Source organism: Dunckerocampus dactyliophorus, chromosome 6 (assembly GCF_027744805.1).
Source record: "Dunckerocampus dactyliophorus isolate RoL2022-P2 chromosome 6, RoL_Ddac_1.1, whole genome shotgun sequence".
NCBI classification, from domain to species: Eukaryota; Metazoa; Chordata; class Actinopteri; order Syngnathiformes; family Syngnathidae; genus Dunckerocampus; species Dunckerocampus dactyliophorus.
In genome coordinates this window covers 28787029-28814693 of record NC_072824.1, presented here as the reverse complement: position 1 = coordinate 28814693, position 27665 = coordinate 28787029, and the positions used below count along the sequence as shown (strand labels likewise).

At 41.8% G+C, this 27665-nt stretch overlaps 1 protein-coding gene across 1 annotated transcript; it reads right to left on the bottom strand.

The window, feature by feature from the left end:
* Positions 1-27624, bottom strand: nomo (nodal modulator). The gene is made up of 31 exons (XM_054778935.1): positions 27416-27624; positions 26966-27055; positions 26846-26891; positions 25017-25117; positions 24690-24796; positions 24511-24583; positions 22239-22391; positions 22004-22141; positions 21827-21916; positions 21621-21726; positions 21386-21536; positions 20738-20915; positions 20415-20556; positions 20176-20307; positions 17707-17843; positions 17548-17635; positions 17318-17381; positions 17136-17231; positions 15975-16196; positions 15597-15679; positions 15292-15451; positions 11468-11594; positions 9586-9699; positions 8455-8582; positions 8220-8361; positions 7884-7967; positions 5732-5842; positions 5546-5647; positions 3227-3346; positions 3016-3108; positions 1-2938 (listed from the first exon to the last, which is right to left on the bottom strand). The coding sequence occupies exons 1-31, from the start codon at positions 27569-27571 to the stop codon at positions 2807-2809; spliced, it is 3666 nt and encodes a 1221-aa protein (XP_054634910.1). The 5' UTR covers positions 27572-27624; the 3' UTR covers positions 1-2806.
* Positions 27625-27665: the final 41 nt, after the last annotated feature.

Here is a 27665-nt window from a genome sequence, read left to right as displayed (position 1 = left end):
CCGGTTGTGTCCATTTTATTTTCAATCTAGAGAGAAAATGCAACAATATGGGAGTCTGAAAAGGAGTTGGATCACATTGCCCCCCAGAGGTGACATTACACGCGAGCCAAGTCACTTTTCTTCCATTTCAACTTTATAAAAACACATTAAACAATTACACACCACACACTTCCCCCTTTCGACCCAAACAAACCAATCAAGTCATCACAAACGTGTATTTTTTAGAACACATTTCTACAATTAGGTACACACTCAAGTGGTTTGGAACTTTCAGCAAGTCTCAGTCACGACAGTCAGCAGATGGATGCGAAAAAAAGTTCACATTAATTATGACGTCATGTGACGGAACCCAGCCTAAGGCTAATTTACTACTGAGGGTTCTCAACCTCAACATAATTATTAAAACAGCTACTATCAGAACACACAATCATGTCAATAAATTATATCAGGCCCATTTTCTCTCCAGAACCCCCTCCCCGACCCCAAAAAGAAAACAAAATCCTGGTTCCAGCATCCAGAGCTAATGAAAGGCAGCTTCTCTGTTTAAGCTTACAGGTAAATGGAGTGTATCACAATATGGCAGGTGAGTGGAATGACTCGCAATCCTATGTGGTAGGATTATTAATTAAAGGGATAGTTCAATTTTGCTCCGTGAGCCGAGCTCTGGTCGGGTTTCGGTGAGGAGGAACATAGTTCCGCCGAGCGACTGAGGGGTCTGACTTTTTTTTTTGTTAGCAACGGCTTTGTGATGCAAACGTATTACTATTTTGAACGCATACTGTTTCGAGAAGCCAAACTCTTCACGTAAGTGGCCCCGGCAACTAACCGGAACTATGTTCCTCCTCACCGAAATCAGGCCAGAACTCCGCTCACGGAGCAAAGGGAGAGGGGGGGGGGTGTTAAGTCACTGTTGAAACTTCATGTCAAAAAGTCCCAACTATCCCTTTAAGCGAAAATTCTGTTGGGTGTGGATTTAGTTGAGGGTAAATCCTATACAATATACTGTATTGTACAACATTTTATTCTAATCTGAGCGCAGTTTTCCTCCAAACAATCAATAGTGGTGCAAAATGTGAAGTCTTTCTATGCAGAGATGTGAAATGTGGGGGGAAAAAATGCTTCCAACGATCTTCACTCATTTGTTGTGGTTCATTGGCTTCTGAACAGACTGTGATAAGTAAATTTCCGCAAAGTAGGATTTAAAAAAAATTATTCATAAAGGATAAATCTGTAGTTAAGAGCATCGAAAATCTATGACCTTTTAAATGTGGTTTTTAACACTTATTAGAGCAACAACACCCCAATAGCCTTTATACTCATATTCCCCAAATAGTAGACATAATAATAGAAAATAAGACATAATTTAGACTCACACGTTAGCATTTGGAGAGTTCCTTGTTGATTTTTTACTTGCAATACTTCCTGCAGTGGCTATTGTCTCATCAGTGTACCATACTGTAACATCATTGACACCTAACTACTAGTGTGGAACACTACATACTCCAGCGTGTCTTTCAATTGCGCTTTCTGAATGTCTTATATTTGCAATTTAGTTCAATCAGTCATTTGCATGTTTGAAAATGCTTAATTTGGACCAAAATTACATAATCTTTGCTTCAACATGTGCATTTTTTTGAACTAATAGGCCGTAGTCAACCACGAAACAGTGAAGATTTATTGATATGATAGAGTGAAGCCAGGAAATTCGCAACGCAATATGGCGAGGGACGACTATGTCCAAAAAAAATCCTGAGCTTACGTTCCAGGTTTCTACAAATGTACGCACACTTTCCCACCCACCACTTTCTAAATCATTCTGTGGCTTAAAGGGATAGTTGGGATGTTTTGACATGAAGTTGTATGACATCCGCATCAGCAGTGTAGCACATCAACAGCAACTTACCCCCCAGTTCTGTTCTGGTCTGATTTTGGTGATGAAGAGCATAACTCCAGGTACTCACTGGGGTCGCAAGTAAGTAGTTTGGCTTCTCAAAACATGTGGCTTGGCCTTATATTTGTCTCCCACGGTATCCATACCCACTGTCGCCTCTCCATTCTTGTGTATGTGATGAAGACGCTCGCATATTGTTTTAAGAAGTCAATTCCTTACTTGTGTAACCTCAGCAAGTATGTTCTTCATCACCCAAATCCGACCAGAACTGGACTTAGGGGACCAAGTGGGGTGTAAGGCGCTGTTGATGGGGACTTCATACAACTTGGTGTCAAAAAAATCCCAACTATTCCTTTAAGACAAGTGAAGAAAAGTGAAACCACGAAATGTAATCTCATGTCTTTTCTTCCAAGTCCACTTTGAGGTGTCTAACCCTATAAAAAGGAGTACTGTACCAGTTTTACCACAAAAACTGGAAAGGTGTCACAGTATAAACCCACAGAATTGTGTTTTCTGTGGTGGCGAAACTGCAAAATCCTGAAAAAAAAAGTAGCATTTTGTTTGAGTGGAGCCGTTTTGCAGGTAGACTAGATGGATTCAAGTGTTTTCAAACTGGCATCAAGGATATACATTTGAGTTGACCTAGACTCATTCAGTATACATAGTAAAAATAATTCATTTGATTGCTTTTTTTTTTTTTTTTTTTTTTTACAAAAAAAGCAACTGATGAGGTGTTGGAAGTGTTTTTTTTGCGCCGGGGTGGGGGCTTCGATCAAATAAACCACATCAAGCTAAATGGGTCACTAAAATCCAGAAACAGCTGAAGACACGGTTGACAAGCGCTTCACATGCTTAGGCGGTGTGACCATGATTGCTTGTGGACTTTTCAACGCAGGACGATGTGGTCTGAGGTGATCATGTGCGCCGGGCCTTCTGCCTCTTGGCCTGACGTTTGGCCTCGTCCAAGGCAGCACCGTCACCGCTAGCCTGGGCCATGCTCCTTACACCCTGGACACGATTCCCCATCTGCAGCAGGAAGGGGATGACCTGGAAGACCGGTAGACCAGTGAGCACACGGACAAAAAGCCACTTTGAAGGTTGTGGGGAAGGTGGAGTTCAAACACCTTTTCGTGGTTGTATGCTGCTAACAGGAGCAGCAGAGTGAGGGGTAGTGCAATATAGGAGCCCTGGGCGACATCTTGGTCAGGCACTTTGCGCTTGAGGAGAACACACACACGTGACAAGAGCCTTATTTACATTTTTTTGGGGGGGGGGGAGGGGAATCACAAGCTCCACATCACACATTGGAGTGAAAAAATAAAACGTCTTGCTTACAGTGGGATTGAATGTAAGGGTGACGTGCTTATGGTAGCCCGTGGATGTGAAGGAGACCTGAGGCAGCGTGAAGTCGTATTGCGTGCGGGACAGTGTGGAGTACAGCATCAGCACGTAGCTCTGAAGAAGGCGAGGGCAACAACAGGTCATCATAAAATGAAAACATATCCTCACGCACGACAGGTCACTGACGAGAAGTGAAGAAAAACAGTTCAAAAATGTCAAATCTCACAGCGGCGCGTGCGAGTTTGTAGACGGCCACAATCAATCTGATCAGACATTCATGCATTCCAATAAAAAGGACGAAAGCGGAATTTAAGTATATTTGCTCAAGAAATGTTGGTAAATTATGTTTTGGAAACTCAACACACACAAAAATATCAAATATTTGCCAGTACTGACGAAGGAGATATACAGTAGAGCCTTTTCGCAGGGGTTACGTGCAGGGACCAGAATCGACTGGTGAAAATCCACGAGTAACTGAGACGACTATAAAAATGTCTACTTCCAGCCTTCCTTCTGGCTCCCTTTACGCAATACTGTATATCCTAGGTTCCCAAAGTAGGGCGGCATGGCTCAGGTGGGTAGAGTGGTCGTCTCCCAACCTGAAGGTTGCTGGTTCCGTCCTCAGTCCTCCCTTGATCATGTCCAAGTGGTTGGGCAAAATACTGAACCCCCAGTTGCTCCTGATGCTGCGTCATCAGTAGGTAAATCAAGTGACAGACCATTTACCATGGAGGGTAGACCACATACCCTGGGGGGGTACGCCAATTGTCATAGGTGAATAAAATTTAAAAACAATTATGAGCGCACCCGAACGCCTCACAGCACAGAGTACACCGTCCTAACAGAAAGAGTGAGTTATATGAATAAGTAAGTTTGAGGATTATGTTGTGGATTAAGAGTTTTTCATCTTGAAGGTTTAACTTATACTGGTGTTCCAATCCCCGCACTGTGAAACCCGTCAATGTATGTGCGTGTCAGGATGAGAGAGTGGAGACTTCCCCTGAAAATGAGGCTTTATCGCTGTGTTTGTATGTGCTTTTGTACTTCGGATGCTGCTTTATCAGGTTTGTTCAACTTTCCCTCTCCATTTGGTATCAAATTAATAAACAGATTGAAATCATAGCGATTGCAAGTGGACAAAAGTGAAACTCAACTTCAACCCATTCAAAAAGGGAAGGATTCATATTCTTATATATCTTATTTGTCAGTGCTCGAGTAAAACTTTTATCAAAATTGAAAATTTTTGAACCAGAATCATCTAGTATACAATTAATTAACCAATTAATCATGTTTAATATTTCAATTTAATGTTGTAAAAATGGTTTATGTTTTTTAAGTGTGCAGCAGTAGAGGGTACATGGCTTCAAAGGGTACGCGACTGTAAAAAGCTTGCTGTAAATAAATCTTTGGTTCACGGAGTACGAAGAAAATACGACACGAGCAATATGTTTTAACAAAGACACAAAAACGCCACAGCCGAACGGCGCCAGGACGAAGAGGCATGGTCACAGGAGTGAAATACGTGTGAGTCACTTAATAATTTCTTGTGTCTGACCAAGTAGGTTGATCATTAAAATCCAAACAAAAATGTAAATTAAAGTTTAAATGGGAGAAAATGTTAATGCCTGCCTGAGAAACGTGTATAAAGTGTATGGTGAGGGGTTGTACAGCCTTAAAACATATATAAATAATTGTGAAAAAAATTAAGTTGGTTACTTCGCGGATTTCACTTATTGCAGGTTATTTTGGGAACCTATCCCCCGAGGTAAACGAGGGAACACTGTATACGCATGCGCAGTAGCACTAGGTGGCAGAACTTGATGAAGGCAGATTACTCACGTCGAGGGTCACCAAAGGTGGAGATGTGAATCAGAACTAGACAGGAGTGGAGGGTGCGTGGTATAAACCGTTTACTCTCCACTGAACAACAAGCAAGAACCACTTAGCAACAGTTGCTAATAACAATCGCATGACCCGGAAACAGAAGTTTGTTTGTTTTAGTATTTATGTTGTGGCCTTTTTGAGTCAGTGACTGCATTTTGCTTTGGTTTTGTTCTTTTTTGGTCTTGTGACATAAATTGCAGGATTAGCCACAGCAGGCTGCATTAAGAACTACATTTTATTTATTACTTATTTAGAAATTATTCAGTTCTTCTTTATTTCTTCTTTTCTCCACTTCCATCATGTTCTATCATGACTGTTCAACAGTTTTTTTCCCTCTTCTGATGAAAGATGTGTTAAAACATTTGTGTTAAAGATCGAATGTGTTTGGGTTCCTCTAGTATACTACAATGCACAAGAGCAGGGTGTTACCTCTCCATCTCTGTCCAGTGGAGGGAAATGGAAGAAGAGGGACTGGCCAAGTGAAACACTATTGATGGGGTTGTCCAAGTTGTCACTCTTATACAGCTTCACCTGAGCAGAGAGGGAAAAAAAGTTGTTGCTTTCAAATGAAAAGCCAAGGAGGCTTACATAATATTAATTCAATAATTGGCCTACCGAAAGAGTTGCCAGGTGTTCAGGGGATGTGATGACATTCCCACTCAGGTCAAACTGATTGATTTGTCTGAAGGCGATGATGTTGATTCCTTCAATGTCACTGCTGCCGACCTGAATAGAAGAGCGAATGCGGTGCAGCATGTGCAGATGCAGGCTTGGACTCCAAATGCAGATAAAAGTTGTGAGCCAATCGCACAATGTGAGAGAATAACAGAGAATTAATGGGAATTAAGGCCTTTTCAGCCTCGCAAGAGAGATTAAAAGGGGCTGCACTTCTCAAAAGAGGACAAATTACAAAGTGAAAGGTTTTCATCTTGCAATGGGATTATCTGTGCTTTTGTTTCGTGTTCAGAATGGACCCATGTGATAGGTCGCACTCCATGTTCCCACACTGACGATTTAATGAGGAAAAGAACACACTTTTCCTGGCAGTAAAGCACCCAGACAACTTTAATATGACATCAAAAGCTTATTTATGGATGAACTGGAATGTAACTGGGATTGACGTCACAGCAGCACTTTGAATCTACCTCTACAGCCACTTGTACTTGCTCATTTACCACATGTGCTCATTTAGTGACCCGAGGGCATTTATTTACTGAACTGCACGGGGGGAGGGGGGCATCTATTAGTGTACACATCTATTTATTTTTAACACATTTTCAGAGTGGTAAGATTTTTTTGATGTAAAATATTTTTCCCCAATAAATAAGGATTCTTGGTCCAAATAAGTATATGTCAAGTGAAAGTAGAGTGGTGAATGCATATAGTGAGTCTACTGGAGCGCAAAATTATGGAAATTATGCCGTCTACAGCGCAAAATCATCTTGGGAACTCATTTCCAACATGCATTAAGATTTACATGACTCAGTAGGTGCTGCTTCTTTGGTTAGCAAGGAGTTGAAATGGGCTCTTTAATGTGAATGACAGCATCTATGAAGGTGAGGTAATTCCAGCTACACCACCACTCATGTTAATCGAAACATAGATTAGGCTGCTTACTAATCACCCGGTCTTCTCTGGTGATTAGACTCACATGCTCCACTGTGAGCACAAACGTGAGTACGTTCAGACTGCAGGGTTATGATGCCCAATTTGGATTTTTTGTTTCAATCCGATTTTTTGTGTGGTCATTCACATGTAGCGTTCCTTACATCTTGATGCACGGGCTCTGCAATTTTTGGGAAATTCGTTGGCCGTGGCCAGCACTAAGAGGAAATACGGTATCGGAGGGGTTGCAAGTGTGTCGTTCTCATGGAGCAAGTGATTTGTGACGCCCACGTGCTTGTCGCTCGTCCTCCATAAGAAAACTGGGAGCTTTTATATCGTGAGTGCGGCGTGCAAGTTGTGAGTGCTAGGCTGTTGTACGTTTCACTCACTCACCGGGGACGTACAGTACATGTGTGGGCATCGTACCAGGCTCGTGCAGCCCGCTCACTTTGATTGCAAGACGGGCGTACTGGCTTCCTACGGCGTGACCGTTTTTCAGGGACTATTGTGCGCTCCTTAAAGCGTTTGTGGCAATTTCAAGGATTTGGTGCAACGAGACTCAATATTTTCTCAACCAAATGATTCTGTGTAGGAGATGAAGAAGAAAGAGGGCAAGAATTTTGGCTATGGCAGTTCGCAGACAACTTGTCTGTTCCAAGGTGCGTGTGTGAGTGGATGTCTGAGGCAGGAGTGGTGATACATTGATGAGAGCTGCTTCACTAACACCTTTTAAAAATAATTAGCAGATGAGAAGAACAACTTTTTCCTACATGGGCGAGTACCTTTATCCAAGTCTTGCCCGATAAACCACACCTTTCCATGCCCGCCTACATCGAGTAACCGCGGCAATAAACGCCTTTTGATGACGTATAGGTCAGATATATGCGACCTGCCCGTTCATACTCCAGTCGCATCGCAAACATATCGGATTTATATCCACTTACGTATGAGGCCTGAGTCGCATTTGAAAAAAATCGGAATTGTGCTGTTCACACTGACATAAAAAAACCTCCAAAAACTCAGATACAGGTCACATATGAGCAAAAAAAAAAAAAAATCAGAATTGACCTGCAGCGTGACCACAGCTTCAGACAATGAACGTGTCAAAAAGTTCAGTGGTGGTGTCCCTGGAAAAAAAGCATATATTAAATATGCAGCTTACCTCTATGGCTCTTTGCTGAGGTAAAGCTCTCTCGATGTGGTCGTTGCCTTCAGCTCGCAGTTGAATCAGGTATTTGCAGTCAGGCTATAGATAAGCAGTGAATAGCCCAATCATTTTAGTGCATAACAGACGATAGACAAAATGTCCCACAGAGCCGTTTTCCCCCATTTCCCATTCATGTCATGTTGTGACACCTCAGTTTCTGTGAGGTTGTGTGTGGTGTGTCAATTTCAGTAAATTAATCATTGCAACACCATGACAATTACAAGATATCTTGTTAAAAAAAAAAAAATGAAAAAAAAGCTGATTCTAAAACCAGCTAATTGTCATCCTCACCAGCAGACCCCTGAGTCTGAAGCGACCTTCCTCATCAGTGACAGTGTCCTCGCTGTAGAGGCTACAGTCTCCTTGGCCCACCGCTTCCACGGCAACATCCCTCTCAGCATCGCCACTCAGAGACAGCACTGCTCCGTAGCAGCTGGACACAAACGTACAGTGAGACTACGATATCCTTTCTGGACCCTGCTTCACAGGGCTTGGGACAGCTGAGATGAACAGAACCTTACAGTACCTGTAGGCAGTCTTAATGCCAGTGATATCAATACTAAGGATTTGACCCTCTTCTACTGTAATCATCTGGGATGCAGGCTCAAAGCGGAATTCCTTCATCATAGGCTTGAAGTAGTACTGACCTGGACTCTGGAGAGAACGAAAACGGTCTTCATGTGACGCAGAATGCAGAAAAATCACATTCTGACTCCATTACGTGAAAAACATTAGGCCAAGATGTAATTGTAAATCAGTAGTGTTCTTGTTTGATGTTGAATGTTTACAGGAGACTGGTGAAAAGGGTGACTTTTAGCAACAGCTATGCTGACTGAGCGACTATGGATGCACAACATTTGTTTTTCAAGCCGATAAGATACTTCCTGCTTCTTAAGACCAATACCGAGTTTTTCTATCTATTATTTTTTTTACATTTAGATTTAACGGTAGTTTGTGCACACCTGGAGCTAAGACCGACTCAAACCAGGTTGGGTTTGACAAACTGTACAAGTAGATTCGTCCTTAACATCAAAATCATAACATCACTACATCACTACATCACTAAAAAAAAAAAAAAAAAAAAACAGCAGCGGCTCAGAAGCACAACCCGTGGCTCGGAGTGGTTTGCTGGGCGATGTCTGAGGACGCCGTGGCGATGGGAGCGGGTCCCAGACCTGTCTTTAAGGCAGCTTCTTTGCCGGTGCGGGCGTCTTCGTGGGCTTTTCGTGGCGCGGTTATGGCGAAGCTGGCGTTTCGGGCGGCTGGTGGGGTTTGGTGTGCTTAGGGTCAGTGTTGTTTTCTCCCGTTGCAAAGCGTTTACGGAGCATTTGGTGTGACTAGCGCACATGGTGTCTGAGGCAGTGGGGAGCATGCTTGTTTACAACACGGGTTTGCGGCACGTCACACGTAGAAGAAAAGGAGCGCTAGATTTGGTCAGCCTAACCCGCCTACAGCACAGTACGGGTAATCTCAGCTCATTGGAGCATCGGTTATCAGAGCTATTTTTTTTATGTTATCACATTTATCAGTAGGACATCATAAATCCTCATATCGGCCCGATAATTATCAGTCCAATTCTTATTAAGTAACATTTTGGGACAAGACAGTTTCACCTAGATAAGTGCAAAAATGTGAAAAACCAAAAAAAGTTCCCTACCAGGTTATTGAAGTTGAGGACGCCAGTGTCCTGAGTCAACAAGTTAGAGCGAAACTGTCCTCCACTTAGAGACAAAAGGACTCCCGACAGCGGATGACCGTCTTCTGACTTTATCTACAACACAAACACACACAAAGACAAGGAGCCCGGGGTTAATAGGCTTCACGGGTCACCTTTAAATCACACTTCTTTCAGCACAGCATGTTGCAATTTAGTGGTTCTAATCTCAGTGATCAGCACTCAGCAAAGCTAACATCAACAGAGATCAACAAGATATTCAACTACAAAAAAAATAAATTGTCACAATATCTTACTGTCATGGTCTCCATGGGCAGAGCCACCTTCTCAAATAAAAGGACGGTTTTGGGCAAGGTGAGCGGTTTGTCAGAGATGCTGTCATAACACCACTAATACACGAGACAAGTTTCAAAATATTTATCACAGTTTGACAGAGAACACTGAATAATTCACGGTCGATAATTGCAGATCCCACCAGGACACTCGATAGCAGCAGAATGCTGGTTTGGCTGTGGCCGTATTTCAAGGATTCAAGGCGTTTATTCATCATTCCAATCAAAACAAATGCTTTGAATGAAACTGATTACTTGAGGGACCAGCAATTTATTTATTTATTTATTTCCATTTTCCAAAAATCACAATAAAAATAATTTGACAAGACAGCCCATGATGATGAGGTTAGTGTTCTAGGAAAACTGCACTTTTTTTGGAATTTTGCCCATCATCCTTATGCAAGACATGAACACACGTCTCTCTTTTCTGTGTGTTTTAAATATATAAGAACAGATAAACAATAATCATCAGCTTTTTACCAGCTTAAAAACATTGCCAAAATCAAGGGAATAGTGTCTGAGCCCGATTTAGAGAGACTAATCCATGCTATTGTCTCCAGCAGGCTAGACTACTCTAACGGCCTTCTCACCGGCCTCTCTCAACGAGCAGTAAAACAGCTGCAGTACATCCACAATGCTGCTGCTAGAGTCCTGACTACAACCAGGAAATATGAGCATATTAGTCCAGTACTCAGGTCTCTGCACTGGCTTCCTGTCGCTCAGAGAATAGACTTTAAAACAGCTTTGCTTGTATACAAGTCTTTTCATGGTCTTGCGCCAAAGTACATCTCTGACATGTTAGAGCCACATGAACCATCTCGGGCTCTGAGAAGCTCAAGGGCGGGTCTCCTGTGGGTGTCCAGAGTCAGGGCTAAACACGGTGAGGCTGCGTTTCCGTTTTATGCTGCCAAAATCTGGAACAGTCTTCTAGAAGATGTACGACAATCCTCAACTTTCGCAAATTTCAAATCCAACCTGAAAACTCTTCTATTCGACCTTGAATATGACAACTCAAACTATATTATCTGCACTCTTCATTTTTATTCATTGCCCCCCTACAAAGACCACTATTAAAGCGCTACTTATATACATGCTGTAACAGGTACATTCACGATAACATTGATAATTGTGAGGAGGGGGGGGGCGATATGACCTGAGAATACAATGACCTGGATGAACGACAATATTCACAGGCATAATAGATCGATACTTGATACCTATTCTATGTAATAATAGCTGCAATAATAGCCGTTGAGGCAGCAGTGGTGTTCAAGATCCCACTGTAAGTGACGATGATGATGGCTGGGTTTACTTGAGAGATGAGGAGGGTGTCATACTGATGATTGTTCTAATTTCCAGTATCAAGCTACAACCTTTTGAAATAATGTCAAAACTGAAAAACTGGAGCATTGTTGGCGCTTTTTGGAGGCTTTTTCATTAGGCTTTACAGTATAGGCGGTGGTTCCCATACGCGCAGTAATGAGCTGTCTCTTTGTATCTGTATCTGGGGGGGAGGGACAAAACAAAAATACCTTGAAGGTGATTCCAGCCAGAGCGAAGGCCTTGAAGTCTCCCTGGCTTCCCTCCACGTGACTCAGGACAAAACCTTCTTTACTGGCGCTGATGTCGTACTGCCGGTCGCTGTGGAGTGGACCCACACTGCACGGACATGAGGAGAAAGACGGTGGTTACGACGTTCACACATTTTCACAAAGCATGTTTCAGAAGAGAGGAATAAAAGGTGGAAAGCTGGAAAAAATCTAATCAACCATGGCCTGTAAATGTAGTGCCATCCTGAATGAGATTAAATCACCCGTGTCTGACAAATGTCAAATTGGACAGATATTGGTCAGCTTCATTCCATGTTAACCCTTTCACAAATATATGCAGTTTTGATGTTACAGCTTCGAAAGGTTGCACCTTGAAGACTGTTAGAGATAAATGCATACTGTATGACCCAAGTTTGTGATGGGAGTAAATTCACTAATCTAATGTAATGCCAGCTATGACGTCACCACCACCACCATCATTTACAGCGGGATTTTGAACATCACTGCTGCCTCCTGCGCTATTATTGTATTAATGTATTTCCTGCTGCACATTCTACCGCGACTGCCGCTATTTCTGCGTTTTTTTACATTCCCGCTACCCCCCCTCCCGCTATTGGTGTTTTGACCACCAGTGCTACACGCACCGTATGTCGTCTTTTAGGAGAAACATATGAAAAACATTTTTAGACAAAATTGAAACTAAAATGAGAACCGCAAATTTGTCTTCTGAGGTGTAGAACAGCAAGCTTGGACCAGTAAAATGTTCCTCTGGGACGTGCCCTCCTGCAACCCCCAAGCTCCAAAGTGTGCTGCTTTGTGGACTGTCATAGGGGGCGGACTCCCGTGTGTGCGGGGGTTCAAACTCATTAAACTCCTAAACGTTAGAAACATGTTGCTCATATTGAATTCACAGATGTCCGCCATGAACTACATGAGGCATCACATTTGTCTCTATGTCGTGTTCAATTCAGCAATGTTGCCTGTCGCAATTTTACGATTTTGGCGCTTAAAAGGGTTAAGAACTGTGGTCGAGCAAGACTTCTACAGGTGAGGAGGATGACACCAAAATTGTTTTTAATCCCTGACTCTTTCTAGAGTTGACGTTTTTAAAATGTGACGCCCACAGTTGAAAATACCATTTAATTTAAGGCCTTTATCAGGATGACCGTTTCTTAGGATGTAAACTCTTCATGTGTGCCATCAAAACCTTGCATGTCACTGAATTCACACATTTCATCAGTCATCATTCATCAGGCTAACATTAAAGGTGGGCTGCCAGTAAGTGACCAAGGATCACTGAAGTCGCCACAACTCATCCTGGAAGGAGACATTAATGCGGGCAACAAATCTAATGAGGATCCTTTCAAACAAATGTCAGCTTCACTAACGCGATTAGGAAAGATCTTTGGACCGAGAACACGTCTGTGCAGGATGTTTACCCAATTCATCACGTAGATTCTGTCATTCAGTTCTTGCTTGCATTCTTGCGTCCAAATGAATGTATTAACAAGAAAAATGCATGGAGGGTTGAGCATCGAGTCTCCAGCATCGATGGGAACCGGAACTCGCATTCCGATTCTCCCGGGATCATTCAAATGCTTTTACAGTGTTCCTTAGTTTAGGTTAGCAAAACTTTATATTTTTATTGAAAACATTTGTTTCATTTAAAAAAGGAAAAAAAAAAAAACAACAAACACTCTTCGACTCTTCGACTTCCAGAAGTCTTATTGTCTCTGCCCCTTTCTCCCCCCCAAAAAATTTAGCCACAAAGAAAGCAATTTAAAAACAATCTAAACAAAAAAATATACGTACACCAGCCGGCCACACAACTCCTCAGTTCCTCAATTACAACTCAGCCAATGCCACTGCCCACAATTGAAATAACCAAGGTATGGCAATCAAACATAACTAACATATTTTATATTTCCTCAACATACTGGCTTTAACCGTTCTTTTAAATGCTAAGTCTGACTTGGATTCTTTACTTTCTTTATTCAGATTGTTCCATAAACTGCCTCCTTTTACAAAAACACAACCTTCCATCAGTTTAGTCCTGAATCTTGTTTGTATACTTTCTTTCTCTTTTTTCAAATCTTTTTTGAACGTTCATTGGCATAATTTTTTTTTTTTTTTTTTTAAGCTTAGCTTTCCCAGCATTATTTGCAAAATTATGCTGATTCAAAACCACTTCATGAAATTTCAACAATTCTAACTGAATAAATAATGGATTTTTTAAATCTCTATATCATTTTCTACTGATTATTCTTATTGCTCTTATAAAAAAAATAACCCACAATAAGTGAAATCCGCGAAATAGCCAACTTTGTTTCCAATTATATATGTTTTAAGGCTGTAAAACCCCTCACAATACACTTTACACACTTTTCTCAAGACAGGCAATAACATTTTGTCACATTTCTCTCGTTTGAACGCCCTCAAAGTTGAAATGTTAGAATTTTAATGATCAACCTACTAGGTTGGACACAAGAAATTATTAAGTGGCTCGTGTGTGTTTCACTCATCTGACCGTGCCGCTAACCCGGCTGCAGAGGGACTACCGTGAGTGCAGCCCGATTAAGATTGAAGATTATATTTGACTTTTTCGATATTTGTCTCAAAAACAGAATGGACTACTTTATTTCAGCAGCTATTTTCCTTTTTTTATTTTAATAAAAAAGAACTTTGCACGCATATTTGGCTTTCACTTTGCCTTTGTGGAAAAAGTAATGGGATATATATCCTATATTGATATTCAACCAAAATATATTGGGATATGAGTTTTGGTCCATATCGCCCAGCCCTAGTTCAGCGTCACACGCGGTTACCGTCGTCTGTTTCTTCTATTGTTTACAGTAATGGCGGTTAGCAAGCAGCTCACACGGTTAGCCAGTTTGCTAGCCATGACCACAACAAGAGACGGCATGGAGGAGATTGGTTGCCTTCTGCATCCTGATTGGCTAGAATAGGGGTGTCAAACTCATTTTCATTGAGGGCCACATCGCAGTTATGGCTGCCCTCAGAGGGCCACTTGTAACGGTCAGTATATATGAATCTAAATGTGAATATAACCTCCTATTATTATTATTATTATTATTATTATTATTACACAGTTGCCCATGCATTAGATTATTATATTTTTACTAACAAATTGATGGATAACTTGCTTCGAAATGAGAAGTAAAGTGAGAATGTCATGGTGACAAGCAGACATTCAAGTATTTGTTTTTGAAAAATGCTTGGAATATCTTGCTGCATGATTAGATAATACTGACGTTTAGAAGAACCGCATGCAGTACAATTTTTCTGTCAAAATGACAGATCAAATACATTTAGAAGGGCAGAGGTGAAGTGCATTATTGACATACATTATTCCAAGGGTTTCGCGGGCCGCATAAAATGATGTGGCGGGCCACATCTGGCCCCCGGGCCTTGTGCTTGACACCTGTGGGGTAGAATGTCAATGGGCGGTGCAGACAGGAGAGAGAATGGAGCGACACCGCTGCCTCCAACACTCAACTATCCACAATGCAATTCTTCTTAAAGGGCCAGGCCCAGCCTGTAACAGTGTTCATAGCTGTTTAAAAAATAAATCAATTAAAAAATTAAAAATTAAAAAATTCCTCAAAACTGTGAGTCCGCGAAAGGTGAACCGCGATGGAGTGAGGGAACATTGATTCGACGCGCACTTGGCCGACCGGAAGAAAATGCATGTTCTAACACAAACCCTGTTTACCACAAACTTCCACTTGCTTGTTTTCAAAACACTTGTATTGTTTCTTCCTCAAGTTAGGCTTTGTTTTCCATACCTGTATGCTCCCATCTCATTAGTAGCCACAGTGATGAGTGGTGCAGCAGCTCCTCTCTCACTGATGGAGATCTCTACACCTTGTAGCTCCGGTGACACTTTGCCTTCCAAGAAGAGCCCTGCACGGCCCATGATGTCCACCATGCGCCCCGGACAGGACTCTGCAAAATGAATTAAAATGTCCTGTTGCTAAATAGCAGGCAGAGGGATTTCAAAATAATTGTGAAACACATAGCCTTCAGAACTGCTTCAAAAAAATGACTTCAGACTATTGGACAGCAATTTCTATGAGGGAACATACGGTACCTCCTGTGATGGTGGCCTCGACTTCAGGGGGGTAAAAGAGCAACTCCTTGGAGGAGGGAGTCACCGTTATCTTCTCTCCAGCCCTGCAAAGTAAACCAAAAGGTTAGATGGTTTAGCATTAGTTGACATGTGAAGATCAGTTGAAGAAAAAAGTCCATGCTCATTTTCCCTTCAGGCATAAAGAGTATTTAAAATGTGCTTTGTTGGGAAAATGCAGGAAGATTACAGTTTATTACAAAGCTAAGCTATTAATTTTTTTTTTTATTAATAATAAATATTATTAAGGGTTAGAGGCAAAAATGAAAATGATATCCAATTTAACGAGAGAAGCAACATTTATTAAAAGTACTATTAACATGAGAGTTAACTGCAATTGACCTTGCCCAGTAGGAGAACTCATAGTGGAAGGGGCCTGTCAAGTCATCAGCCTTCTCTTGAACGGGAGGATTATCATCTTTGGAGGTTCCGTCCTCTTCGGCAGCTCGCCGCTCTCGTTCCTGACGCCGCAGCTGAATCTCCTGCAGCTGCTGCTCCTGTCTCTGCTCCTCCAGACTCCGCAAGGGGCCAAGAACCAGTGCCGGCTCGCTCTCGATGGACGATCTGACAGGCAATAGAAAGAAAAAAGTGTAAGATGGACATCGACACGTGCTATACTATGCATAGCGGAAATCTAGTATTCTTATTACTATGATAAGAGTCTTATGTTTATATATTATGTTTTACATGCTCCTTTTATTCCGTAAAAGCCTGTAATCAGATTTGTTCTATGTTTATCTGCGGTTATCAAAGTGTTGAATCACATTGCATTTACATATTTTAGGTACCCTGTTGATCAAATAGGTTGTTAAGATAAGATAATATAAGATAAGATATGCCTTTATTAGTCCCACAAGGGGTAGTGGTATTTCCAGGTTTACAGCAGCAAACGTTCAAGAGCACACAATAGCACAGAAAGTGCAAAAATCAAGGTAATACAGATCAGGACGTTATATACACTATTTTCAGCTGTGTGCATGTTGATCAAGCCACCAGTTTATTGCACGGTTAATGTTTTTAATTAAAAAACAGGTTATTTGTGATCCTTCACATCAAGAGGAGCCAGTTGAGGTGGCTCGGGCATCTAGTCCGGATCCCTCCCGGACGCCTCCCTGGTGGTGAGTGAGACTCTGTGGGGACGCTATTGTGGCTACGTCTGCCGTCATAAGAGAGATGCGGCTTGACAAGATGCACATGCGTTAATGACGCTAAAACTTTTAACGTAGCTAATGAATTAAATTAATTACTGCCGTTAACACGCCATTTTTGACAGCCCTAATAAAAAGGTAATAATATATTTATTATATACTATTTGTAATTATTAACTTATTAATGTATAAGTTTATGGATGCCCCCGTATTCTTATTGATACCAGTTTCATAAATCATTCTTGCTGCTAGCACTGCGCTGTACCTGACAGCACATGCAATAGATGTTTATTATTGACGACATTTTAATAACCAGTTCGATATAATGCCCCACCCCCGCGTGAATGTGCCTTACTTGATGGTGATTGTGACGTCTAGGATCTTGTCAGTGGTGATGAGCCCTGTCATGTGATGGCGCACTGCAGTCAGGGTCAGGAGGCTGGGTGCCGATCTGTTCAGACAGAAGTTAAAAAAAAAAAAAAAAGTCACGAGACAGAACCGGACGCAAGGAGACCACGTCTTGGTTGTTTTACTTACGTATCGTAAGTGTAAAAATCCTGCTCAAACTGGTGGCAGGAGCGAGGGGTGACTTTGTAAACGCCTGGGGGAGACATTTTTTTAGAAGATTCATTACTTTCCTCCGGTTTTAGATGTTGAGAACTGGTGCCTCACTCTTATTAAGCTCAGTGGAACAGCTGAATATTGCTGTCATACTTGCTAATTCATACAATTTGAACGATACAAGAATGACGGAAAATGAATCTTACCAGGTTTGGAGAGGCAGAACCGGTTGACTCCCTTGGAGAGATTGTAGATGCCCACATTCTCAGGTTTGCTGCCATCTTGGAAGAACTCCTGCAAAGAAACACACGTTAAAATGTAAATGTAGGAACGTGTCATCCACCCAGCGTGAGTTCATTACTGACCAGAGTAATGGCATGGGAGAGGGAGCAGCGTAGGATGTAGCCGATCTGTCGGAACTCCACCCCCAATATGTCAGAGTCCAGGACCTCGATTTCCATGGATTTGTGCTTCCAACACCACTCCTCGTGAGAGATGCTCACTGTAGCAGGTAGAAATTAAGACACACAAAAGACAAAAGTCAAAATGCAGCTGCAAAAGTCACACAAGCTTGGAATGAAGGAATTGAAGTTGAGTGCAGTTCAGGCCCTTTTTTTTTTTTTTTAAACACCAATCACCACATTCAATTTAGGGGTCTCAACTATAAAAGCTAAAAAACGGATTTGGAATGACTGCGGCCATCGTAGCAATGCGGTCAAGGCTCTTCAAATATGGACACCACATTCATTGACCTTTTATGGTGAAGTGGAGCTGAGTAGAGTTGCGTACGCGCACGTCGGCTCAAGGTGGAATCTACTGTATGAACCACAAACTGTGTGAATGTGTGCGTACGCCACTTTTAGAACTCTGGATATTTTTTGTCCTTACGCACATTTTGGGTTTCTGGCGTACGCAGACTTCCAGTCAGATTTCCACACACATTTTTATAGGTAGTGTAGTTTACAATGTTGAGCCATTCCATTGTCGGAAAATGTGATGAGGACTGTACCACTTTTTGACATCCTGCCATTGGGGTACTACCTTCTTTGAATGGTAGATAAAAGGGTGGATAGACACTGTTGTCACCCAAATTTGATGTCACAACGTGAGTACACCCCTCACATTTCAGCAACTATTTTATAATACAGACATCAAAGCAGGATGCTCTGAAAATGACTCCACACACAGCCATTATTGTCTAATCACTTGTTGTGGCCAACGTCAATATATTGTGTAAGCACTGCTGTTATCTAGCACTGTCTTAATCCTCCTGGGAATGCAAGGTATTCACCAGAGCTATACAGGTTGTTAGTGGAACCCTCCTCCACTCCTATGTGATGACACACGTTATTCTGGATGTGTGTTTGGGATCTTTGTCATGATGCAAAACCATGCATCCCGGTTTGGTTCCAGACCTGACCGGAAGTATGACTCAGTGTTCATGAACAGAATGTTTTGGTAGTTAGAGCAATAAAAAGCCTGTTTATGACTTTCTAAGTACGATGTTTACAATTATTAAAGCCCTCTAGACATGAAATAACACCCCTATAGTCACCTTACCATTCATATTATCCAATATAGTAAATATAATCAGAGAAAAATAGGCCATTTAAGACATAAATAAGACTTGTGGTCGTGTATTATAAATGTGTTCTAAACGTGTGGACAGGAAGTGACATAGGGGATTCAGAATTGAGTGTTGAGTGCCGCAACAGTAGCATTATCATGATGATGATTATTATTGTTATTTTTTGTGCCTGTTGTGAGATAAAATAATTATAAAATAATAAAAGCCTGGAATTGGGGACCAAGGCTGGTGCATGTTACTGGTGACACCTAGTGGGCAGTGTAGTACAGATAATCAACGTCTTGTTTTGCCTTAAATCAAAACTGCACTTTTGGAAAAAAAAAAATGTGCCCATCATCTACAATCCTCATGTGAGACATGAACATATATGGCTTTCTCTTTTCTGTATGTTCTAAAAATATCCAAACAGATAAAAAGAGGTGGCTAAAAATGAACAGAATGGGACGCACCTTTTCTGCCTTTTTAGCCTTCTGAAAAACCTCTAAAAACCACCAACAACACTCCATTTCATGACGTGAACTGCAGCGACATTGTTATTATTGTTATTAACATTGTTACGGGAAAGAACTACCTTACTGGCGTAGTGACACCTCGCCACACCACACCGGCTAGCGACTAGCTTCGCCACACGCTCACTCACTGCGCGTCAGCCCACTAGCGAAAGGTAACATATTGGAGCTGCCGCATCTGCTGCTGTGTTTTTGTTATTGCCGTGATGTGTAGCGTTCCTTTCTGTGTTATGTGATATCAATGCGCCAGGAAGGAAGTTCCGCTAATGCTTAAAAATGGCCAAAATACTGTATCATTTATTTTCTATGCCGCTTAATCCTCATTAGGATCACGGGGGGTATGCTGGACTGACTTTAGGTGGGGTACACCCTGGACTGGTAGCCAGCCAATGGCAGGGCACATATAGACAAACAACCTTACCCATTCACAACTATGGGAAATTTTGAGATGCCAATTAAATTGGCATGCATGTTTTTGAATGTGGGAGGAAGCCGGAGTACCCGGAGAAAATCCACACTTGCATAAACATGCAAACTCCACACAGAGATGTCCAACGTAGAGTCGAGTGGTTGGCCACCATGCTAACCACTAGGCCATAGTGCGGCCTATAATATGTATACTGTACAGTATATACATGTATATAAATATATGTATTTTGATTATATAAATCAATAATTCCAAGGAAAAAAATACAATGCCAGATTTCACTATACATACAAGGAAATCGATTTCTGACCTTTGTATTTCCCAGGTAGAACGTTGTCAAAGGAGAAGCTGAGGATGTCACTGCTGCCAGACAAGGGCACAATCCTTCTCTCTCCTTGTCGGCTAACTGGTTGAAGTGTTACTGACAAGTCATCACAGGACGCTGGGGGGCAGCAAGACAGCATGTGGTCAAGTAGTGTCAAAACTACAGTATAGAAGTCATGGCTTCATGTAAATAGGTGTAATAAGTATAAATTAGGCAGATTTTACCTAAACAGTAAACCTTTCCAGAGACAGAGGCCATGAACTGGGTAAAGAGTAGGTCTGTGAGGGGCTGGTCCACAACTGAAAACTCCAGAGAATGAGGCTGCAACGCCAGGCCCGCTTTCACATCAGCCTCGGGGAGAGACACCTGCGCACACAGTGGGCTTCTAACATGTGTACAACATTTGTTCAGTGTATATATGGATCACGGATGTGCAATTCTGTGAAGGTGAGCACAGTGGCACTGTCGTTTTGCATCATGAAACAGACGCCAAGTCACATGAAATATCTTTCTCAGACGTGAGTATTCATTTGAAATATTGTCGTACATGGACACTGTAGTCTCCTGGTTTAGCCTGAAAACAGAACGCTCCCTGGGTGTCAGAGTCAATGACCCGGCCCGAAGTCTTGTCTTGGGCCTGGTGTGTCAAGGTGACCTTGTAGCGACCCTGCTGCTTCATGCCCTCAGGCAGGCGGCTGATGGAGATCTGTCCGCAAACACTGAACCTGTTTAAAAACAACACAAGTTCATGAGGAACTTACAATCCATATGCACTCACCAACCGTAGGTAAACATACTATACGTAACAAGAGGTAATATTAAAAACATTGCTATTGTCAATGAAGCATGTTTGTTAAAAAAATAATATATACATAGGTTAGTTCATGTGTTAGCCAGAAGTTCTAGTGCTATTTAGAACCATGATGGCATGAATGGTACAGTCCACTCCCAGATCAAAATGGTTTACATTTTAAGCCGTCGTCTAGGAACAAGAAAGTAGCCTGTTACATAACACACAAATGAGCCTTTGTGGAAATGTGCGCTATCATTGGATCTCATGAGATTGTGCAGGTGTACATAATCAAGTGGTTCAAGGTACACCTGGAAGTGGGAGCTGAAGATGAAACAACGGAAGCTTTTCAGTATGTTCTAAATGTATTCGTAAACAATACTTCATTAAAGCAGGCGGACGCACCCTGCTGTAATGATGTCAGGAAGTTGTGGTGTGTTCGGGGCAATTTTGACCGTTATTGGCTCGAAGAACATGAGCTCCTTTTGGACACGGATGGTGTAAGTACCAGCTGTCATGTTCTCCAGCCTGTAAGAACCGTCCTCTTTGCTGACAACTGTGGAGAAAGGCAGCAGAAGCCAGAACGTCATGCACATTATGCACAATGACACTGTTGTATGTCGTCATCTCATAATGTTACCTTTGATCTGATTGTTGAGGGAGACGGTGGCATCAGCTACGCCCTCCCCAGCCACACTGTTCAGAACCCGTCCAGTCACAGAGAAACCCATAACGCGAAAGATGGGCTGTACAAAAGCCACAAAGAAGTCAACATTAGAGTGCATGATTGAATATATTTGAAAGTTAACATTACATTAAAAGTAAATACGTTATTAGACTTCATACCTCTAGTGTCAAACTGCTGTGCTCCACCTTGAAATTCATTCTGGAAGGAGCGACATCAAAAGTGATCCTTTCTCCTCTGTAGAAGGGCACCTAAAGGAGATACTATACCTTATGAGCTATAAGTGGAATTGCAAATTAAAATGCTTTAACCAGGATTGCTTCTCATGGAATGCTTACCACAGTGTACTCTCCACTTGCCAGTGAGGGGAAGTTGAAGGTGCCATCCTCCCTGGAGAGGGCACTGCACAGGTAGACAAGAGAGCTGTCCCCAGAATCGGCGCCCTCCACTGGAGAAAAATTGCAGTCCTTTACATCCTAGGGGACCCAAGGAAACATAGCACTTTAGAATTAAGTATTTAAATCTACACCTTGAGCATGAACATGGTTGTCTGGACAAATAATGTCGGTTTACCTCTCTTTTCACTGTGGCCGAGTAAAGCAGGAAGGTGACCTCTTTCATGGGCTCTCCATCACTGCGGACCTCCCCTGAGACGTCATAGCCTCCGACCACCAGATGGTCAGCGGCCGGCGCGTTGGCAGTGGAAATGTGCACTGAGGTAGCGCTCTGTGGGAAGATGGCAAAAGGTCACCAGCAGTTGCGAGGAAGGTCAGACTGATTATGTACGCCAGTGCCGACCAGGGGCCTCATTTAGAAAACTGTGCTGGGATTGCGTACTCACAAAACCAAAGAATCTACGTACGAAAGTTAAAAAAAAAAAACAAACAGACTGTTAAAAGCATGTGGTGCACACTTGTATGCTGTCTTCTCGTTATAAAGACCACCTGCCGTGAATTGTAATCACCTATAAATGGTCAATGCTAAATAAATAGCTCATGAATATGCTGATGCTTGTAAGGATCACGTTAGGCTGTCAAAAAGGGAAAGATGGAGCCACCGTCTCCTATGGAGAAGGTGACATTTGCATATTGTGTATTAGAGGTGCTGATTACATTGACCTTAGGTTGCCAACACTGCAATGTTTCTAAATATGGGACAATCCCATTTTTAAAAGGGGCAGTTGGCATTCCCGGTGGTGCTGTGTATTTCATTTGTGTTTATGAGACGAGGAGCTTTACTTTGTGGTGTGGCTGATTGCCATGTCTGAGAATCCTTGCGTGAGCTCCACGCACGGCTGAAAAATGTGTAGGAATCTGCACTTTTTTCAGTATAGAATTTTTCTACAAATCCCAACATTTACGGTGAAGACACATACACACATTTCACCCCTGCTGACCCCACTTTTTTGTACACAGCAACCTTTCTAAAAAGAAGCCCCAGAAAACTTATCAGCTGAGGTGCATAAGAATGTTTTTACACTAAACTGATGCCGAATTCAAGCCTTTAAATTCATTGACTATTTGCTGTTCAAATGGCATTAAACATTATTTGGCCGTAATTTCCGGTATATAAAAGACACACCGGTGTTTAAGTCGCACCCACTAGAGAGAAAAACAGATTTGTACACATATAAGCCACAGCGACTATAAGCCGCACATGCCCACGTCATAAAAAGACACCTTGTGGCGCGAATGAGTCCGTGAGGACCAGGCAGCTCTTTGACAGGAGCCAAGCATCAGCTATGAGAAAACTCACAAGCTCGTCAACCTATTGGAAATCGCCGGAGGTCTGACTCATGCTGTCATGTTACAAAGAACTCTAAGATCATCACACAACAACTTAACACTCAACAAACTTAAGAAATATACAAGATACGTACAATATGAGTTTAAAATAAAATAAAATTTAAAAAAATTATTTTTAACTTCTTCCCCATAATGCATTTCGTCCAGCAGAGCACATCATTGGACAGTGGTTGCTAAGGTGGGCCACCAGAGAGCGCTCATGAGGTCCCTGAGCCACCAGCAGCCATGGCAGCTACTGTCCAATGAACTGCTCTTCTGTATGAAATGGATTATGGGGAAGTAGTTAAAATCGTTGTTCTTTTATTTTAAACTGGTGTATCAGTACTTGTCTTGTATATTTCTTAGGTATACCTTTTGAGCGTTAAGTTGCTGTTTGGTGACTTTAGTGTTTGTTGCAAGATGACACCGTATGTCAGACTGTTTGAGTAAAGACCTCCTGCGATTTCCCATGGGTTGCGAGCTCGTCGTGAGTTCCCTTATAGCTCGTGATTGGCTCCTGTCAAGGAAAAAGCTACCATTTCCTCACTGGCTCGAGAGTGGCACAGTATTTAAACGATTAGTAGTAGTTCAGAAGTATAGGAGATGTCACGAGATTAGAACATGGTCATAAATTATCCTCGCCACTGTATAAACCGCAGGGTTCAAAGTTGAAGAAAAAAGTAGCGTCTTCTACACAGGAAATTACAGTATATGCTGAAATAAGTCATTTAAACAAACCTGACTGCTGCATAAAATCACCACAAATGAGGGACTTTTGAAGGGATTATCAATCCCAGGTCCTAATATAATCTCCACTGGCGTTGACCTCATCATTACATGTGAACATTTCTACCTTGAACAATCAGAAATCTAACACGGCCTTGTTTTTGGTTGCACACATTTATGTTTCTAGGTCTACTCAGCAGTGGAAATTTAGAATTTACAGCAAAACAAAATTTGATGACACCTTTAAATCACACATACATAAGACGCGGTTAAGATGTGGTGAGGCATGTTTATTCATTGAATGCATCAGATAAACACGACTGAAAGTTACCAACCTGCTCCAGGATCCAGGAAGGATGGGAAGCAATGATGTCATAAGTTCCGGGGAGGACTTTGTGAAAGGTGTATCTGTGTCGTAGGGACGGCGGCAAAACAGAAGATGACTCAGGTCCCACCAGTTCAGGGCAATCAGCGGAAAAGCATGACTGATCAAAAAAATGCTGACGGTACTTACGTTCCTCCAGGCTGTGTGATGACACTCTGGAGTTTCTCATCTGTTCCTGCTCGGCTCAACTGAACTTCTACTCCAGCTGGGCCGAGGAGATGGCCTTTACTGAGGACCTGTGAAATGAAAAGAACATCAAAAAAAATTAATTAGGATGGCATTTAAAAAGTAGTAAAATGTCATGTTGCTGTTGATTGACATGTAGCGTGCATGGAAGGTTAACACAATGTCCCATCTGATCTTATTCCACACAGTTAAAACATCACAAAATAATTCTGTATTCAAGAATGGAAATATTGTTGCAGTATGAAGAAAGAAAAGCTAAAGAAATCTCACCTTCCCAGACACTGAAAAGCCAGTGAAAACAAAATTGATGTCCTCTTCTTTTGTGCATATATCCGTGACTCCATCCACATGGAGCTCTACACTGGTAGGCTCTGGCGAATGTTAAAGAAAAAAAAATACGTTTTCAAATTAATTAATCTTGATTAATCACCATTTGCAACTATGTCTGAAATATGCCCATTTTACTGCATTTTATTAACAGACAGACGACAACACGGTTTTATGTATGCAATTGAGCCGTCAATCGATTAAAATATTTAATTGCATTTTTAATCCGTTGTTAACGCATAATTAATCACACTTAATCACAGATAGAAATAACTCGGGATGTAAATCTTTGTGGTCAACCAAATCACATTTTATGTAAAGGGATATCAATTTTGGAAATATGGGACATTATTTTATTCAAAAAAATAATATACATTTATAAATCCCCCCCCCCCCCCCCCCAGTTTTGCATGTGTAATGCAAGCTGCGTTTTGTCCCACTTTGACGCACCTTCTAACTTTGTCCCACGCTGTACAGAGACTACTATACTGTATTTTTTACCCTTTTTCCTTTCACCTCATATTTGCTCCCAAATGCTGATAATATGTGGGAATGCATAAAGGTAAGATTTGCTGACCTTATTGAGTGCTAATGTGTATATTTGTTCGGCACACAACCTCTCTGAAAAACAAGTCCAGGCTAGTACTGGTGGATGGTGGAAACAACCATTCACACTCACATCCATACCTTTGGTCAATTTAGAGTCGCCAATTAACCTGACATGCATGCTTTTTGGAATGTGGGAGGAAACCGGAGTACCTGGAGAAAACCCACGCACGTAAGGGGAAAACATGCACACTCCACACACAAAATGCCCACCGTGCATGCCTTAAATCAGTTACCAAATTATGGGTATTGTGGAAAATGAATTAGCAATGCAAAAAATACATAAAGAGATAGGTTAAATAGATTTATTTAAACCTCAATGAACAGCTACAAAAATATAATATAATAAAGACCCATCTCCTGGGCTCCTGTCGTTCATTTCAAAGAGCCGGATCTTACAAACGATTCGTTCGCAAACCTACACATCACTACTGTATTATGAGAGATGAAGTGTTGCGTTCAAATACACCACGTAATTCAAGTAGAATGCACATGTTTTGAGTCTATTTAAAGCAAATTGTACTTAATTGTTTAGTTACGCAGTGCAGCGGCGCCTGGCCAGCACGGAAGAGCACAGTTATATAATTAGGTCACGCTACACGCTGGTAGTAGACAATTACGAGGTGCAGCCTGTTTGTGCATTGTGTGAACCAATCAGCGAGTTTAATGATGATGTTTTACATCAAGAGAGAGTTACTTTCAGTGCTAACGATATGAACAGCCACGTGTTGTTTTTCTTTGTCTTTGTTTATTTACACCACGCAAACGTGCAAAATAAAGATATCGTGATGTTCGGAGCGTCCATGAATGCACCTCGCACGAGTGTCGGAAAGAATGAGGAAGGTTGCTCCAACAACAACGAACCAGGGAGAGACGTGTTTGCGAGTTGGAAATATGGTGTTGGAATTGCACTGCTGTTGATGTGTTCCAGTCAGAATAAAGTTATGTAAGAGCGTCGACGCTGTGGCTCAGTCTGCCGTCATAACAGCGGCGTGGTTTGGCGTGATGAGCATGCGTTCATTACATTAAAAATGTTAAATGGAAGTAATTTAGCTATGACGCATTCATTTTTCGACAGCCCTTTTATACAGTACATCAGAGGCAAATTAAGAGTTACAAAATGCATATTTAAAAAATAGCATAATAAGCAAAAATGCAGCTCATACCAAAGCTCCAGCCAAGGGGAGGTTCAATCTTTAAAACAAAGTCTCCCTGTACAAAGAACAAAAACTTGTGTATCATTATCAAACAGCAAACAAATAAATACATATGAGCGTGTGTCATACCTTGTCGTAAAGAGGGATCATAAAGTATCCATTGATTGGAGCACAGTCCGTCTGATATTTTAATGAGCCTTGCTTGGTATAGAGTTTAATCTGAAAAAGAAAGAAAGGATTCATGGAGCAAATTTAATGACAAACCCTGTATTCCAATGCTGGCACGATGGAGCTCTTGAAATCCAGTGTTAAAATGCGGTGACGTCTTATCGACTAACAGAAAAGGAACTGTTAAATGTTACTAATTGACCCAACAGCTAATCTTTCCGAGCCTGTGAATGAGCCGGGATTAACACTCGTGCCTCGTGCTACACATTCTCCTCACTGACACTCACACATTTAAGGCAAAAATGTTGCTGTACCGAGTGTAATACATTTTTTTCTTGCAATAATATCACTGCGATAATTTAAACAATGCCAGCTAGCGTGCAGCTCAACAGCTCAAACATTTGCACTCACCTCGATCAGCGAGTAATTGATTTCAACATCGGATTTGACGAATCCTCCACACGCCACCACTATGTCATCGGACGATACGACCAAAAACTGAGAATACGTGATCCAGAATAAGACCCAAAGGGTACTTATATCTGCCCGGATGGTGATTTTCAACATTTTGGATGAATGCTCGCCTGTCAAACCGTTGAACAGCACGCTGCATCCGGTTCCGGATCAGCTGACTTGCTGCAAATTAACTACTCGAAGTTCG